The 19,626-nt window shown below is 39.3% G+C and overlaps 1 protein-coding gene across 1 annotated transcript in view; it reads right to left on the bottom strand.

Moving 5' to 3' along the window:
* Positions 1–19,626, bottom strand: part of COL21A1 (collagen type XXI alpha 1 chain) — a 113,815-nt gene that overhangs the window by 24,008 nt on the left and 70,181 nt on the right. Inside the window, exons 18-19 of the mRNA XM_089531143.1 lie at positions 4,775–4,819; positions 4,157–4,210 (exon numbers count right to left, since the gene is read on the bottom strand). Of these exons, the coding sequence (XP_089387269.1) occupies positions 4,157–4,210; positions 4,775–4,819 (99 nt within the window). The remainder of the gene's footprint in view (positions 1–4,156; positions 4,211–4,774; positions 4,820–19,626) is intronic.

The following is a 19,626-nucleotide window of genomic DNA, read 5'->3' on the forward strand; positions in this document are numbered from 1 at the left end:
ACCATCAGACTTGCACACTAAGCTAGTGTGACCTTCCAATGGCCAATCATAAAACAAAGCACATAACTGTAGGTAAGAGAAAGCAAGAGATGCCTTTCATCATTTGAAGCACAGATCTTCAAAATATGTGCTAAACATACAGTACAATATAGTTTGACCCACAATATCCAGATCTTCGAAGGATTAGGGACGCACTTTTCCCAACAGAGAAATGGAAACAGAAAAGAGGTAATCTCAAAATTAATTATATTACACTATTAAAAATAAAATAGGTGTCATTTCTTAAGACATAAAGAACAAAACAAAACAAAACAAAAACTCAAACTACTGATAGTCTCCTAGTCTGCGTTGGAACAGAGGTGCAGTACAGATGGCGTGAATGCACCATGCTGGCATTGTACTAGAGTTAAGGGACCGCGCAGCAACCATATAGTCCCCAACCCAACTATGGTGCAGCGTTGTAACAATGGCAGTGCCCTGTATACATGGGCGCTGCCATTGTTATGTAAGTGCCGCATGGCATCTGCACATTGACGCGCTGCGCTTACATAACCACTTGTTACGCCGCCCTTGCTCCTTTAAAAGAACCCACTTTTTGCGGGTTCTTTTTCCTCCGCAGGGAAGCTGCGTGGTTTGGTGGCTGTGGCTTCCCTGCAGAGGAAAAACGCCACCGCCAGCCCGGACAACACTGAAGGTATGTACCCGGCCAGTGTGACATTGCAGTCCTAAAGTTTCAACAAAGATATTTCAAAGATAACATCCAGCAATTAAAAGTGGAATAAAGAGATATAAAGCTTAAGTATAACATCCACAAACAATGCCTGGACAACAGGGCTCGTTGCCTATGAAAACTCCTCGCTGTTTTTAATAGAAAAAATGTTGATGTGTGCCTTGCCACACTATACAAGCAGAAGGTTACAAAAAGCAATGTCAGGAGGGGTAGACTTGGAGGCTTTTTGTTACTTAGTGAAATTTTATTGCTAACCTCTATATAGACCACAGTGACTCACTTAGTCCTGTGGATCTTGTTCATTCTAACCAAAAATTTTATATCATCAAAGTAGTTCAGAACTAGGAAGGCTATTTATTTGCTCAGTGCAGACATGGTGGTAGTATATTAACCAAGATTAGGAACACCACACACCCACATGTTTCACCCCTACCTTTCCCTCTCATGAATCCTCCTTCCCTTTACTTGGAATTGTGATGAACCTGGTGTGATAACAACTCTACAGTTGGCTTTTAAAGTGACATGAAATAAAATGGATTGTGCCCCTCAATATAAACTAGTGCCAGTTCAAAGGTCATGTTGCACCACAATTAATAATAAGACTGATTTATATTTCCCACCTCTCCTGACAGATCAAGGCGGAATTACAACAAAGTAAAATACAAAGTCATAATAAAAGTTTACAATAACCCCAAACTCTTGTCCCATTAAAAATAATGGAAATTCAACAGTTAAAAACAACTTCAATAACATAATCTAAATTAGTCAGAATGGAATGGGCCGTTACAGACCGTTAAAGGTTATCTTTCTTCGGAGGGTCAGTCTGGGAAGACCTGCTGGAAGAGATCCATCTTGACAGCCTTCTTGAAGGCGTTTAAGGTGGTAATAAGACAGATCTCCTCCGGCAGATCGTTCCACAATTTCGGAGCAGCAGAAAAGAATGTCCTCTGGGAAGTTACAGCTAATCTGGTCTTCTGTGGCTGAAGTAGATTCTTCCCAGAGGACCTGAGAATGCGGTGTGGATTGTATAGGGAGAGGCATTCCCGCAAGTAGCCTGGACCCAAGCCTGGTAGGGCTTTAAGGGTAATAATCAACACCTTGTACTGCGCCCGGAAGCTGATTGGCTGCCAATGGAGAGCTTTTAGAACAGGTGTTACATGGCTGAACCTGGACTTGCCAGCGACCTGTCTGGCTGCCATATTTTGAACTAATTAAACTTTCCAAACTTGACACAAGGGTAGCCCCATGTACAGCACACTGCAGAAATAGAGACATTGACCAGAAACAATTAGAGGAGTTCTGAGTGGGGGGAGGGAGAACAGAGACCCATAGCATGTTTCTAGTTTACATTTGCTAGACTAGGAGACTATCAGTATCATGCCTTCACTAGGCCACTGTCTCATATGCCAGCTACAGCACTTCCTAGTCCACAGCTTAAACTCATATTACATTAGCTGGCATTTATAAATCAAACCTCCTGACCTTAACTAAGAGAAGTTCCTATAAATAATTGAAACATAATCCATAACTCAAGAGCTATCAAGCAGACTAAAGCTTCAGTTCAAAGAGGAAGCATCCTCCAAAACCATTCTCATACACAATGAAATGAAAGAAACATCATTTGCCATTGATGCTGAACTTCACTGATGAGGCCTACCATCTGCTGAAAATTAATACCATCCACTCCGGAAAAAGAGCCATTGGTGGAAGTTATTAAGAGATCAGAACAGAGACGCCTCACTGTTATAAAAAGAACTTAATATGGTAGAAACAATAGCCATTTTCAAGTTCCTTAATAACAGGGTGACACAGGTCCTGTTAACTCACACACAACTCTTAGAAACAATATTTAGGACAACAAATCACTCCTTTTAAGCAAGACATTTCGCTTAGTTTGTACATAGCACCCATTCTGTATGTACCAGAATTCAGAATTCAGTACAAGTTGACTCTCCTTTACCCAAAATGCCTGGGACCAGAAGTGTTTTGGATTTTGGGTTTTTTTTCAATTTTGGAATATTTGCATATACAACATGAGATGTCTTTGAGATGGGACCTGAGTCTAAACAATAACATAGCCTGAAGGTAATTTTATATAAAATATTTTTAATAATTTTATGCATAAAACAATGTTTGTGCACAGCAAACCATCAGAAAGCAAAGGTGTTACTATCTCAGCCCCCCATATGGACAATTTGGGATTTTGGATAAGGGGAACTCAACATATAGTGTGCTCCATGTAAGGGGAATTCCACATGTGCTGGAGCCCCATTGGAAGTAGTGGGGCTTGTGCCTGCGATGCATAACCATACACCACATTACTTCTTCTGGGGCATGTGATGGGCTCTTCTGGCATGACTTTCAGCATATGACTGACTTTGTACTGTTTTAAAATGCATGTATATACAGTGGACCGAATGCTGAAACTATTGCTTTTTCCCCTTCAACAAAATGTGTTTGCATTCCTTAAGGCAATGAAATGCCAAAGAAATGGTTGCTATTATATGTATACTACACACTTCCATTATTTGTTTAATTTACCTTGTTACAGATGGCCCCCATAACCGTAGATTCTTAATCCACAGATTTAAATATTCATAGTTTTTAATATTTTTAAAAAATTCATAAAGCAAACCTTGATTTCTTCATTTGATATAAGGGACAGCATTTTAGTATGCCATTGTATTATAGGAATTGAGCATCCATGGTTTTTGGTATTCATAGAGAGAGGGGTCTTGGAACCAAACCTCAGTGTATCTCATTGATTGCAATGTCAGCATGTTTTATTAATAACCTATGCAGGTATAAGTCCAACTTAAGCCTGCATGCTGGGTCTTATTTCTCTCTCTCTCTCTCTCTCTCTCTTTTCCTTTTTTTTTTTTTTTTTTGTCTTTGTGGAATTCTCTACCTTGCTCACATGACATCCTACTTTTTTCAGGCTACCTCCCCCCACCCCACATTTAGCAGCCAGTGGAGAGCAGGTGACATCTGAAAAGTATATGGCTATATGAGTATAGCCAGAAGCACAACGATGGGAGGATCCCTGAGGACCTTCTATGGATCCACTGGTGTTCCTGGAAGATGATTTTGTTATTGCACATTTCACTACTGCAACATAGCCAACTATCTCTCAGTCATTCTGCACTCTTCAATGGCCTCTAAATGTTTGGTGTGGGTGGGTGGTGGTCCTGTGGGAGAAAGATGACTCCTGCAGAAGAAGAGAGGCGAAATGTATTGCAGTTCCATCACAGCAGAACTTTATGATGTGTCTTCTAATGCAGGATCTTGGTGGACAGTGCAGACACACAGGTATTATAAAGGACATATCTTGTTCCTTCATCCATACTAAATTATTGGTTGCAATGCAATCATCCTACCTATAAAAGACTATTCAGCACCTAAACATATACAATCATATAAACATACAGGCGTCCCAGATGATCCTTTTGTTCCTTCTTGTCCTGGTGGTCCAGTTTCACCCTAAAATTGAAAAAAATAAATAAAATACATTCAGTATTTCTGGCTCTGACAAACCTAGTGTAAACAATACTTTACACAGGGGCAATTTCAAAGGGCTAGAATAACCATAGGTGGAAAATTATATTCTCATCGGTCATGTTCAAAGAGGCAGACCAGATTTTATATTCATTTCATGGACACCACTGAGATCCTCTTCAGCCACTACAGAATAGCCAAGAAAGTAGCAGTGGGAATGAGTCATGCCTTTTCAGTCAGTGGTCCCAGGCAACTCAACATGGGCAAGATACATGTCCCACATCTCTTGTAAGAGATACTGAGACGGCCAAAATATGAGAAATGCAAGGCTCGGCTTTCCACATTTCTCTGGAACCTAAAAAATGGCTTCAAGGCAATTTGATCAGACACAAAATCCATCCTTATAATACAGAAATTTATTTATATTTCAAAGCCATAATCTGACTATGACAGAAATACATACATAACATTTAATCTATCATATAATGTGGAGAAGAACAATGAAAAATGTTAAGGATCTATATTCTAATGTCATATCCTTGTGAATACCTTTTCTCCTTTTATTCCTGGAATTCCAGGCATCCCAGGCATTCCCTTGGGGGGGAAATGGAAAGATATTTAAAGTTAATTAGTAGAACATCATTGGCATTTGTCATGCATGCCTTTCAGAAACACAGTCATTTCACACAATCAAACAGGATCAAACAGAAATGAGCATGCAAACATCTTCTGCTACGAGTTTGATGTGCCAGTGCAAGATGATCTCACACACTGTAAAAATAATTTGGTGCTTTGCGTAAAATATTACTTCCAGGAATATCTTTCGCCTGATGTGTTTATGAGAATTTATAAAGTTGATTTGGTTATAGCGTAAAAGGTTTGTTGCACCATCATGGATTCAGATTTTACTAGTTGGTTTCAGCTAGATAAAAATCTATCTTTATGTATGTATGTATGTATTTATTTATTATCATGAACTTCTTTTTCGTTTAGTATCCTGAAGCTTCACCCCACCCTCCCTGAAGGGAGATAGTTGGAAGAGTGAGCTGTGACCTCCAGGCCTCAATTCAGTTGGGCTTCAATACTCCCACTTCTTTCCCAATCCAAGAAGCAGAGCAAGGGGTAAAGTTTGCTCAGGGCTCAGCCACAGACTTCAGGAGTATTTCTCAAGGCTGTGGTTGAGCCTTTATTCCTCCTTCACCTTTCCTAATCTGGAGGGCACAGGCAAAGCAAAGCAACGCTAGTGTCTAGTCAGTACCTATTAAGAGCAGCAGCTCCAGGCACTGGTCAAAACCCTTTACCCACCACCTGCCACTCCCATTGGGATGACATGTGGTGGGGAAATGCCAGAAGGCAACTAGGCCAGTGCCAAGCACCACCGGAATTCTTTTCTTTGGGCAGAAAGAATCACAGTTTTCAGCCTCTCTCTATATGGGTACATATAGAGAGATGCAACGTGGGCCAGATGGTGCCTGGGAGTAGGAGAAGACCTGCCTCTGATGCCTGGAGGACATTTAGCCTTCCAGGTTGGTCATAGGGAGCAATATGTCATCCAGAGCCAATCCTGTTTCTCGTCTCTACTCAGAAATACTGGTCCTGAAAGGTATAGCATATTTTTCTGGTTTATCTAAGCTGTTTCCTTTTTCCTCTTTATTCTTTATGTTCATTTTTTATTTTCCCCCAAAGGGCTTAGTCATCTTTTATTTTTCTATGAGGAAATTTTGGGAGACAAGAAAATTATCCCTGCAGGCAGGGCTGTTGTTTGCACTATGGCAGAAGTGAGCCACTCATAAAGGAGGCTAGCCACAAACAGAAAGTGCTATAGTTTTTTGTGGGCTTTTCGGGCTATGTGGCCATGTTCTGGAAGAGTTTATTCTTGATGTTTTGCCAGCATCTCTGGCTAGCATCTTCAGACAATAAAGGCAGTGATTCTTTAAATTACTACTGAAAGGGCACACTGAACTGGAGGTATGTAAAATGGCAGCCTCTGCTTGTGGTGAATATGTCTCAATCTATTTTTCTATAGGCATGAACTGTCATATGAAATATTAAACAGGATCTATGAATTCAACCTCATATATTGCATCACGCTGTGATTTTGAACAAGACAGATGAAATCAATTTGTATAGAATATTGTTTACAACTGGTATGGGAAGCTACAGAGGGTGAACTGGCTGCCACCACTTCTTTTCTCACTCCAAGGTCCCTGATCTGCACTGCCCCTATGGAGAAACAGGAAGAGACTGAAATAGTGCCCCTTTGTTTTTTCTCTATATGCAATATTTTCTTTTCATTTCTGGGGCACTGGGAGGGATATGGCCTTCAGGAGCCACATTAGTCCATGTGTTGCACAATTCCCATCCCTAGTTTACATATATACACTTGCAAGTGAGTAAGCCTCACAACAGTACAGAATACTGTAGCATGTATCTACAGCATCTTCATCAACATTTCATCATGAAACACCGAGAACAAAGATCATGTTTCAGCATCTATTGATTCCTCCTCAACTTGCCTGACTTTCACATAAATAATAATAATAATAATAATAATAATAATAATAATAATAAATGTTATTTATGTTTCCCCGCCTCTCCCAGTGGATTGAAGCGGGGCTACATACTAAATATTCCAATATATGCATTGTCTGAGCTAGCATCTAACAACATAGGTGGATTGATATTATTTATCATTTATACCACAAATTTGCAAAACACTATTTATACTTTTACAACAGCCCTCTGCTATAGACCACCATGTCTATTATAAAAATGGAAATCAAAGCCAGCATGAGAGCAACTTGCTAAAGACTACAAAGTATATTAATGGTACAGGAATCAAATTAAGGACTCTCAGAAGGAAATGTAGCTTTGTTGTGTGCCTTCAAGTCATTTCTGACTTATAGCAACCCTATGGTGAACATAGCATGGGGTTTTCTTGGAAAGATTTCTTAAGAGAGAGAGCTGTATGTGTCTTTTTCTGAGGCTGAGATAGTGTGACTTACCCAAGGTAAACCAGTGGTTTTCCATGGCTGAGTAGGGATTCAAACCCTGGTCTAATGCTCAACCCACTCCAATATGCTGGCTCTCAGAAATATTTCACTGCTAACAGTATTCCTTACCTAGTGCCTTCTAAACATTTTGAACTACAACCCCCATTAACTTTAACTACTGGTCATGATGGCAGTGTGCAATGGGAAATGTAACTCAAAATGTCTTCATGGCATAAGGAAGCTGATGACAATCTTGCATGATGGGAGGCAAAGGTGAGCCTCCTTGCAAAACTCTTTCAATCAAGAAAACCCTGTAAAAAGACAGACCCAAGCAAGACAGAAGGTAGTACCAGAACACAGACTTAGAGAAAGAAAGGGAAATCACAAAAGAAAATTCATCAAGGACATAAAAGAACTCAAAGATGGGTAGACAACAAACAGTCATACTCAACAATGCAAACCTAGTCAGAAGCAGCGCTACACATATTATAGGAATGTGGAATGTAAGAAGCATGAGACAGGGGAAGCTAGACAATAAAAAAAAGGAAATGGAACACATAACATAGCTATACTAGGGGTGAATGAACTAAAATGGACAAGAATGGATCAGACAGTATTCTACTTAGTTAAAGAAAAGTCACAAAGAAACCGGGTGGCTTTCATAATAGGGAGAAATATAGCAAAAGCAGTCAAAGAATACAATGCAAAGTCAGACCAAATCATTCCAATAAGGCATCAATAAAAACCAATAAACATTACCATAACCCAAGTGTATGCACCAACCACAGAGGCAGAGGCAGAAGAAATTGATTCTATGAAAAAGTACAGGAAGAAATTGACAACACATGAACACAGGACTTCAAGCTTATCATAGGCAACTGGAATGCTAAAGTAGGTAGCAAAGAAGAGTAAAAAACAATAGGTAAATTCAGACTAGACATAAGAAATGAAGGCGAATGACTGATAGAATTCTGTGAGGCCAACAATAGGAATACCTTTTTCAGAGAATGAATATTTTCAGACCAGTGCTTACCATGGGTAAACACGACTAAAATGTTTGGGAAGCACGTATGTCTGAAAAGCCTGATGTGCTTCATAACTGTCAGGGAATTGTCGGCTCCCCTCCAGCATCCCTGAATTGTTTGGGGAGCAGCAATTTCCTATGAATGGAAACTTTGCCTTCATAGGACACTTCCTAAACATTTTAGCAGTGTTTTACCAGCCCTTACCCCATGGTGCGAGCTGGTCTGAATATCTTCAATGAGAGAGAAGACTATACACATGGACATCACCTGATAGCCAATATGAAAATGAGATAGAGAAGCTCTATTCACTTGGCCAAAACAAGACCAAACACTGACTGGAACAGATCATGAACTACTTATATCAAAAATTAGACTAAAGCTGAAGAAGAAAACAAAACAGTCATTATACCAAACAATCATCTGAACAATATACCAATAGGATTTACAAACAGTGTAAGAAATAGATTTGCTCTATTATGCATAATTGGCTAGGAACCAGAAAAATTGTGGTCAAAGGCCAAGGACATAGGCAAGGAAGAATGCAGAAAGATTCTACAAGCGAGAGAGAAAGAGAGAGAGAGAGAGAGAGAGAGAGAGAGAGAGAGAGAGAAGAAACAAAGGGTAATAGAGGAAATACTTCAAGCAGTAAAGGAAAGAAGAGAATCAAAAGAAATGGGAGATAGGAACAAAACCAGAGCTATGAGTCCAACTGTCCAATGACTACTATGCAAGGATAAAGAAAACTATTATAATACCCAATGCAAAGAAATGGAAGACAACAACAAAAAAGGAAAAATAAGAGACCTCTTCCTCAAGATCTGAGAACTCAAAGGAAAGTTCAGACCAAGGGCAGGGATAGTCTACGATCAGAAGAGAAACATACTACAAGAATAAGAAGAAATAAAAAGACAATAGGAGAATAAACAGAAGAGCATCATAAAAGAGGAAAATATGACCAGTACATGGAAAGAAATGCCATACAAAGATGAACCCCAAATCCTAGAGAGTGAGATGGAGACTGCTATAAGAGATTTTGGAAAGAACAAGAAACTAGAAACAGATGATATTCTAACAGAATTGTTACAATCCACACAGACAGAACTCATTCTAGTGATAACTAAAATATGTCAACAAATATGGAAAACAAAAAAGTGACAACAGACTGGAAACAATCAATATACATCCCCATCCACACAAAAAAGGAGACATAAAGGCCTGCAACAAGTATAGGACCACAACATTAATATCTCATGTAAACAAAATTATGCTAAAAATACTGGAGCATACACTGCAATCAAATATGGAGAGAGAAATCCCAGAGGTGTAAGCAAGATCCAAAAATTGAAAAGGCACTAGGAAGCACACTGCAAACATATGATGGTTAATGGAGCGCACTAAGGAATTCCACAAGAAAATCAGCATGTGCTTTATAAATTATAGCAAAGCCTTTGACTTCATATGTCATGAAAAACTCTGGATGACTCTTAAAGACATGGGAGTGCCACTGATGCTCCTGATGAGAAATCTGTACTTGGCTATAGTCAGAACAGAAGATGGTGAAACAGAATGGTTCCCCATTGGCAAAGAGATCAGGGAAGGCTGCATATGAACACCCTCCTTGTTCAACTTATATGCAGAAAATATCATATGAAGAGCAAACTAAGACTCAGAAGAAAGATAAGTGAAGATAAAAGGAAGGAACATCAACAATCTAAGGTAAGCAGATGATGCCATACTACTAGCAGAAAACATCATAGACTTGGAATAATTACTAAGTAAGGTCAAGAAAGAAAGTGCAAAAGCAGGCATACTGCTTAACATACTGTTGTTGTGTGCCTTCAAGTCGTTTCCAACTCATCTTGGCAAGCCTTGCTCAGGGGAGTTTGCCATTGTCAGCCTCTGAGGCTGAGTGTGATTTGCCCAGGATCACGCAGTGGGCTTACATGGCTGAGCCGAGAATCGAACCCTGCTCTTCAGAGTCATTGTCATTGCTCAAACCACATTGAGTTACTGCTGAACATAAAGAAAACAAAAATAATGACCACAGAGTATCAGGAAAACTAAATAGTTAAAGACTTTCTGTACCTAGGATCAAACATTGATTGGAATGGAGACTGCAGTCAAGAAATAAGAAGACTAGGAATGGGGAGGGCAGCTATGAAGGAACTATACAAGGTCCTAAAGAGTAAAGATATACAACTGAGCACTAAAGTTAAAATCGTCCAAGCCACTGCATTCCCCATAATTAGGTATGGATGTGAGAGGTGGACAGTGAAAAAAGTGGATAAGAAGAAAATCAATTCATTTGAGATGCGATGCTAGAGAAGAGTGCTGAGAATACTATGGATGGCCAAAAACACAAATATAGAATAGATCAAACTTTAAGTCTCCCTGGAAGCAAATATGACAAAACTGAGGCTGTTGTACTTTGGCCACACCATGAAAAGGCACCGATCATTAGAAAAGTCTATAGGGAAAGATAGAAGCAGAAATAAAGGAAGACTGCCTGCCAGATAGGTAGACACAATGAGAGAGGCCATGGGCCTGAGCCTCCAGGGCCTAAACAAAGTGACTGAGGATGGCAGGTCTTGGAGATGTCTCATCAGGGTCATTATGAGTTGTGGCCAACTCAAGGGCAGTTAACAAAAACAAAAACAACAAAAAACATTTTGAAGCATTTTTCTTGTTTTCAGTGTTCTACTAGAACTGTTTATTTCACATAATCCTTTAATGACATAGTCCAGAATCAAGTTGATGCATGTCTTTCACATAAAAAAGAACAGTTGCACCTTCTTCCTGGGCCATGCAGCAATAGCAAAAGAAAGATGACAAAGACAAAGCCATTGCTGGCAAGAGCAAGACTGTCAGCTATGGCTGCCCTCCCAGTGTAAGGGGCTCTTTAAAGCCAGACACTGTGGAAGGGCTCCCTGTCCTGTGGCACAGGCAATTGTCCAAGATAGTCTTCCAGAGCACCTTGGAGGATTGACACATGATCAGAAGCTACACACTGGATTAATAGGCTCTTAACAGCTGTTAGTCTCCCCCTCCTGCCACTGACTGCTGTGTCCTTCTTCCTTTGCCAACAGTGTACCTGTAGTCACTGCCTGCACCCTCATAGTTACTGAGGGTTTGCAGTTTTGGAATCAACAGCAGCTGTTTCCTTTTGAGCTAAGCGGTGGCCAACAGGCTTAATTCAAGTGTTTTCAATCCATTTGTTATTTTGAAGTCTGTTAAATATCTATGGAAGTTTGTGCCATAATGAATTTGTCAAGTGTGAAGATGTTACAAGACACTTGTTTGAGAAATCCTTTTTAGTTTTTAAACATACCGTAGCTAAAAATAAGGGTAAGAGTATCACCAATAACAAAAAATATGTTCATTAAATGAGTTCCTTTCCCCCAGAAATCTGTGCAAATCATTGGACTCTACTTTGCATGGTCCAACCAAGTTTCCATGTCAGATTCTAACACTGTAATTCACACAGTAAATTTGTATGAAGAACAACTCAAGAGGGGGATAGAATCACAGAACATCTGGATGAATGCTATTAAAAGGCCAGACACATTTACTTCTTTGTTCAAAATTGAATTTCCTTGTTACATAACCTCTTTTCCTTGATACTCAGACAACTGGCAAGGGAGCAACCAGAACAGAGAACATTTGGCAGGAGATCCATGCTGACTGTTCCATATATAGTGAAGGTTCTAAAACTGTAGGGTGAAACTCAAACAGGTTATTTAAGAAGCCCCAAAATGGAGGGTGGGGTGGGAAGGGAGAGTTCCAGGCATGGAAATGACCTGGAGGAAAGTGGAACTTTCTTCCACCCATTAAATTTTAAAAATAATATGAACTGAAGAGCTCTTAGCTAAGAATAGGTCATTGGGTTGGTCAAACATTGTACAGCACTGATCAAGGAGTTGTAAAGCATTCACTTCAGTAGAACAGAAAACAACCCCCAAAACTACTTTAATCGGCAGTTTTGACATTTGTGCTGATTTCAATGGGTTAGATGTTATTGTGCAAGAACCAAATCAACCTTTAAAATTCTGGTGAACAATTGGGAATGCAGCAAAAATATTGCAGTATAGAGTGCTGCTAGTTGAGATTTCCACAACTATTTTGTATTCCCCCTGCCTAGCAGCTACCATTTCATGGCCTCTGAGCTCACTTAGCATTCACTTTAATATTTTTCAGAGCTCTTCCCTGTTAGAATTTTTTTCCTCTTAAGATCTGGGAAGGGAGTAACCAGGTGGTTCTGCTGAATCTGCATACCTGCTCTAAGTGTCTTTGTGGCTACACAAGCAATGATACTAGATTTTGGGAAATACCTTTTAAGATTAATGAAATAAATGCATTGTCCTAGCACCACTCAGTTAGGGATGGCTTCAACATGTCATTACATTCATCAGTCTTTAAAGTAACTTCTCAAACTCTGAACAACAGTTAGTTCCTGAAATCTGGGAATACAGGAAATGATTCCGGCAATGAATAAACATTCTGCCAAGGAATGGTTTCTGTAAATATTAACAGTTCTGCTTACTGGTTTCTGTCAGGAAACATCAGGATCAGTCACTAGTTGGAATGCTGATTTTTTTTAAAGGGGGGGGGGATTAGAATAGAAATAAAGCTAGTATTAGTCAGTTATTTTTAAAGAAGGTTTTTTAAAAATGTTTTTACTAACTAGGTAGCATGGGTTGTTCCTGTCAATGACCTTTTGCCAGTAATAACTGTTTGCACAACTGTCTGGATAGCAGAGGCCAGTTGTTTTGGTTTGCTTCTTCACTGTACTTTCCTCTATCTTTGACAGATGATATTAGAATAAAAGCATACAAACTCAAACTGCCACCTACACAAGGGCATTCATAGTTCCATGGAATACTTGACAGTCTGACCCTAGTCCAGTAATATTTGACCTGTCAGTTGAGTGGCTTGCCAAACATAGCTCTAGCAGAAGATCATTACTGCTACTTTACAGGCAACTACCCACCTTTTATTCCTTATTTTAGTTCTTCTGTTTTTAAAGTGGTCTCCTACAACTCTTTTCTCCTTCATCCCCTTTTACATGCAACTCCATCTCAACTTTGGCACTGTGAGGTTTTCTCAGAGCTCACTCTGACTAGCCCTCTCCTTGGTGGGAGCTAGCTGAAAGTGTGATAGATACTAGGCAAGATGAAACGGAACCAGAAATACACTTTGGGATAGTGGAGATATGTAATTCCATGCCATGCCTCACGGCACGATTTGAAAAAAAAGAAACAGCTTCCACTGTATTTGTGATGAATGTTTCTTCTTCCACTGCTTCAACTTTCTAGTGAAATGTGGGAAGTGGAGCTCAGGAAGAGCTCCTATTTCTATCTAATTCTCTTTTAAAGCAACGGGTGACTAATGTCTTGTTTGAGCATTTTTCTAATGCCAATATTTGATTAGTATCCCTGATTCAGGACTTCCTATATGTAGGTTAAGCACAATGGCTGGAACAGAAGAATGATTTTAGGGAAAAGCAGAATAGGTGCATTATAATAGACTAACATCCTATTGTATGTGGCCCCATGGCTGCATTTCGCTTGCCCGTACATTAGAGTGTAGATGGCTTCCTAAATGAAGGCTAAGTTGAGTACAATGCAAGGCCTTCAGTAATGTCCATGTGGGGAATTCAACAAGCCTAGGACTAATTTGGGAGTGTGGCATCCAATCACATGAGGGTGGCTACTGGTTGCCATGCCAATGTGGAGTTAATCTGTTCTGACTACAAATGTTCAGAGGCAAGGGCCTCCAGATTATCCTGCTCATCAGTCAGTTGATGATGATAATTAGGTCTGACAGTGTGAGTGTTCATCAGCAGTAATATGGGAAGGGCTCAAGTCCTTGGATAATAGAAGAAATGTCACACCCTGAAGTAATGGGTGGGGATAAGATTTAGTTCTAGCCTCACTGTTGGCAGGTTAGTCCCAGCTAGAGAGGTAGTAGGATCTATCCTCTCAAAATCTCTCAGAGATCACTTACTTTTGCATGACTCACTTCTTGACATCTCAACAATCTGGGTGATACTCCAAATACAAGTAGTAAATGATTAATGCATGGAGCATTTGGAAACCAGATTACAAGATGTAGTGACTGCTGGAATAGTGGCAATCTCCCATTAGCTTTATTTTCCTATCGACATACTAGCAGCTGCAAAAGTTAATTAATGTCCATTCAAACCCAAAAGGACTTACAAAACTAAAGTCATCCTATTTTTTTTTAGTACTGTATAGTTTTCTGTTTCATAAACTACATTTGTTGTTTGTTGATGGAATATGTGTATGTTCATAGGAGGATATCCAGAAAAGCACTAATAAATCTTTCAAAAGTTTTTTCCACACTTAAAACCATGCTGGTTATGTATTTTTTGCTTGCTTGTTTAAAAAAAACTAGTGAACAGATTTTTTTAAAAAAAACTTGCAATGCTGAACTCAAAACTGAAACAATCAAACAGATAATGTATTATAACAGGTTAAATTAAAAGGGAGAAATTTCCCAAATTGTAAATATTATCCCAATTGTGTAATATTTTTGAAGAACCAAGAGGTCTGTTATGTCTTTTCAGCTTTGCAATAATACTTGTTAAATTAAATCTGTGCCATAAAAATAAAATTTCTTTAAGTGTTGCATTAACTGAAATGATAAGGAATGTCTGTCCATAATCAAAGGCTAATACATAACAGATTATTCATGCAATTGTTCAACCACCAAGGAAAACAGAATATTTGGAAACATTACAAATGGGAAAAATGCCAGTCTCTGAGAGAGTTATAAAAACAGTATGGAATAAATCATGATTTGCAGGCTTAGAGGGGAAATTGTCTTTGGGGAAGTCCTTTAGAATTAACTCTCTCCAGTAACTTTTCTAATTGGAAAACAAAGGAATGATTTCTACTTGCTGTCCAATTTCTATTTCTTTGGAAATCTTTTGGAAAGCTTGTCTTTATAACTTACAGGGCATAAAAGTTATAGTATTTATATTGTTGTAAGTACATTTTACTAATATACATTTAAAAGAGTAATTCATATATCTCTGTTAAATTAAGAAGTACCATTGCAAAATCACATATCTTCCCTTGCTCTTAAGTTTTATCACAACACCAGTTTCTCCATCTACTATCACAGGTGATATTATCTCCCAGTGAAAGCAATTCTTGTTTAATAAAAAAATCAAAGACAGATTCCAACTCAAAACTGCTGAAAAAGAGTTATCAATCTCTTTTTTATGTCTTAATCAGCACATCAATGCAAGAGATTTGCATTACTACTCAACAGCTGATTGTTAAAGTGCTAAAGTGCTATTAATGTCTGTTGTTTTGATCACCTTATGCAAGTATGTATATTTGTTAACTGAAGTAACATTCCATGCCTCTGATGAAATGGGCTATCATCCATTAAACCTTATGCCATTATAGGACGTGTTAGTAAAGCTGAAGAAGAAAGCAAAAACAGTCATCATGCCAAAATGTGATCTGAGCAATATCTCAATAAAATTCACAGACAATGTAAGAAACAGATTTGCACTATTAAGCACAATCAACTGTGGACTAGAAGAACTATGGTCAGAAGCCAGGGACATGATCAAGGAAGAATGCAAGAAGACATTATGGGGACCAAAATGAAAGGGAAGGCACACTGGGTAACAGAAAATGCTACACGCAGTATTGGAAAAAAGAAAAGCAAAACAAAAGAGAGGTAGGAACAAATAAGAATCATGAATGCAACTATTCAATGATTACTGCACAAGGATAAAGAGGCCTACTATAATAATCAATGGAGAGAAACAGAAGACAACAAAAAAGGGAGAATGAGAGATCTTTTCACAAGATAAGAGAACTCAAAGGGAAGTTTCAACCAAAGGCCAGAATGCTCTGCGATAAGAACTTACTACAAGACCAATAAGAAATAAAAATGCATTGGTTGCAATACATGAGAGAGTTATATAAAAGAGATTTAAAAATGAATTACATGGAATATAGTATGGCTAACAGAGTACACCAAGGAATTCCAAAACAAAGTCAGCATGTGCTTTAAAGGCTGTAGCAAGGCCTTTGACTACACAGAACACACACACCCAAAAACCTATGGAATGTTCTTAAAGACATGGAGTGCCTTGATAAGCAATCTGTACTTAGCACAAGAAGAAACTGTTAGAACAGAATAAGGAGAAACAGAGTGGTTCCCAACTGGCAAGGGGATCAGGAAAGGTGCATATTATCACCCAACTTGTTCAAGTTGTACGCTGAAAATACCATACAATGAGCAGGTTTAGACTTATAAGAAGGAGAAATAAAGATAGGAGGAAGGAACATAAACAATCTGAGTCTGAACAAGCCTTGTCTAAAAAACCCCACGATAGGTTGCCTTAGGGTTGACTTGGAGGGTAAACCTCATGTTAGGGAACACTTGCCCCTAATTTTTGAATGCCTCCTCTCTCACAAAAAAAGCACTGCACCAATTCTCTTGAAATTTTGCAGGTTTCTTAACTAGGGTCACATTTTGTGGAAGGGGATACATATATAGACACATTTGTGCTGCATATAGATTTCATAACAATTACCACAAAACATAAGTGGTTCCTATCTTTTTCTTTGGTAGTCCCCCAAGCTATAAAGGCTGGTTGTAAAGAAAACCTTTTCCTCCTGTTCTGAGAGAACATTTTTCACTTCAGAAGGAGCAATTGTCCCTGAAAATTTCATCAAGTTCTAGCAAGAAATAAAATTTATCAGCAATTCTATTACTTTTAAAAAATGTAAAGTTGTTTAGTTCAACCTCTGCATCTTGTTTTGTGAAAGGTACAAGCCAAAGCTGTCTTCTGAAGGGCTGCTAAGCCTGGAAATTTCCAGTGTATAATTTTGGCAATTACTATATAAATTCTGGGAATTTTGACAAGCCAAAAAAGGTCATAGGCTTTTGCTTATTTCTAATAATAATTATCATCAGTGGAAAGAATAAAAAAGTGGATGAGGAAGTTCCCATATTGATCTTAACGAAAATGGACCATTTTCCAAATCACCAGATTAAAAAAAATCATGTGATGAGTGATCCTTTCTTCTCCAGTGTGTTCTCTGTGAACAAGGAAGTATTTACAAAGAGAGCTTAAGAATAAATGGTTACTATGGGTAAAGCAAAATTCGACTGGCTGGAGTTATTACTGATTCCTGCAGAAGGCCACTTCTCCTGATTAAGATAGATATCTCTTGGAAGAGATCCTGAGAGTGTCCACCTCAACATCTGTTGATACACTCTCTATGGGAAAACAAGGATATAATGCATTGAAATAATTTACCAATTGCTCTGGATCATCTGAAAAGATCCAGAGACCTATATTCCTGCAGTGCTGCCATGGGCTGTTTGCTCTGAGGTTAGACTGAGGTGTCCAGCATCTGCCTCACTGCAGGAATGGAGACCAAGGTAAGGGGTCAAGTCAGGGCAGCCGCAGGGTCAGGATACTCTGAGCTGACCCTGGATTATCCTGGCCAGTGCAGACAACTCCTCTGTTATTGCATAAAGTTAATTCTTTGTCTTGAGTGAATACTATATTGGGGGGGGGGGGTAGTTTTTGTAGTGATGTTAATCAGTTGAAGTAGATCATATGCAAACTACAGGTCCACCCAGCTCTTACATTTTAAAAAAAGAGATGGCTGAGATCCTGCATGGGAGACCTAGCTATGATGGTATAACTCTGATCCATCTTCCAAACCAAACCCCTAACCCCACCTTAAAAGCTAGGCAGCCACGCCAACTGAAAGGTTTCTGCATCTATAGTGAGCAGGCTGCAGAAGCATCCAGCCCCCTCTCACCAACAAAGATGCACAGTATGATAAGAAACAGAAGGTAGATTTTAGGAAGCTTTTGTGATAATGACAATGATGCCATGATCATAAATGAATATCAAAATTTAAGAGTTGGTAAACCTAGTTGCTGTAGGCTGTAGATGCTGTAGATGCTGAGATGCTGAGCAAGATGCCAGCAATTTTAAAAATCAATTTCTTTTGCTTTGAAAAAACATTTGCAATACATACTTAAATACTTTTGGTGGCAGTCATGTTGGAATAATGACCCCCCCCCCCCACTTTTTCAGAAAAGCTTAAAGGCTGCATGTCCAGCAAAGAGTCAGGAAGTCTGACACTCAACAATTGCATCAATTTGCTCTGTCTGACTGTGGGATGCATTTAGCAATTCACTTTACTAGAAAATTATTTTTAAGTGCACTTAGGCCCATAACAGATGGGCAGATGGGGGCAGCTTCTAGCAACTATCTCACTCATTTCTGCCATTCATCCCCATGATCCATCTGTGTAGTTTCTGAGCAGTCAGTGATTCCAGGTTACAACTTGACTGCAGTCTCCACTCTGATCAATGTTTGATCAAAGATACAGGAAGTCTTTAACTATTTTGATTTCCTCATTGTCTAGATCAGTGTTGGCAAACCTATTGCACACTTGCCAGAGGGGGCACTCAGAGCCCTCTTTGTGGGCATGCACACCATTGCCCCAACACTACACCTCACTGACTTTCTGTTGCTGTTGTTGTTCTGCACCTACAAGTCATTTCCGACTTAGGGCAACTCTAAGGCGATCCTATGATGGTCACCTACCATATCTTTCTCATGGTGTCACAATGATCAGGATCTTTGGTAGTCAGAATTCACTACTGGAGAGATCCAGGTCACGTGGGAAATCATTTTGAAAATGGAGATGCCTCCATTTTCAAAACAGTCTGGTGCCCTGGGAATGTCCACCACCTCTTCCTCCTTCTTCCCCCCATAACTGCCATACCCTGCCTTCCTTGTCCTCCTTTCTCCTCTTCCTCCCCTCAGCCATCCTGTTTTATCTTGTCCTTCCTCCCCCCCCCCCCCCGCTGCCATGTTGGCACTTTGCCATAAATATGTGGGTTTTGAGTTGCAGTTTGGGTACTCGGTCTCTAAAAGGTTCGCCATCACTGGTCTAGGTTGAATTTATGTAGATCCTCCATGGTCATTGTTTTTGTTTCTTTTATGTTCCACAACAAGCCTGCCTTTGCATTTTCTTCTTTGACCTTCTTTAGTAATTATTCCAAGTCTATGATGTTTTCCACTAATAGTATTGTGTCATTGTATGATATTTTCTGCATACAACTTGAACAAGTCGGGTGATAATATGCAGACTTTCCTGATCACCTTACTTTCTTTGAGGGTGAGAGACTATGATTTGTCAAAGGTTGCTCAGTGGGTTTTTCATGGCTGAAGCAGGATTTGAACCCTGGTCAGTCAGAGCACTAGTCCAACCCTCAAACCATTACACTAGACCAGCTCTAATATGCCCTGAGCAAACACATCAAATAGGCCTGAAAGTATAAATTGTAATAGGTCTTCAATGTT

The sequence above is a fragment of the Sceloporus occidentalis genome, unplaced genomic scaffold (genome assembly GCF_023333645.1).
Source record: "Sceloporus occidentalis isolate IW3139 unplaced genomic scaffold, rSceOcc1.0.p SCAF_6, whole genome shotgun sequence".
Classification (NCBI taxonomy): domain Eukaryota; kingdom Metazoa; phylum Chordata; class Lepidosauria; order Squamata; family Phrynosomatidae; genus Sceloporus; species Sceloporus occidentalis.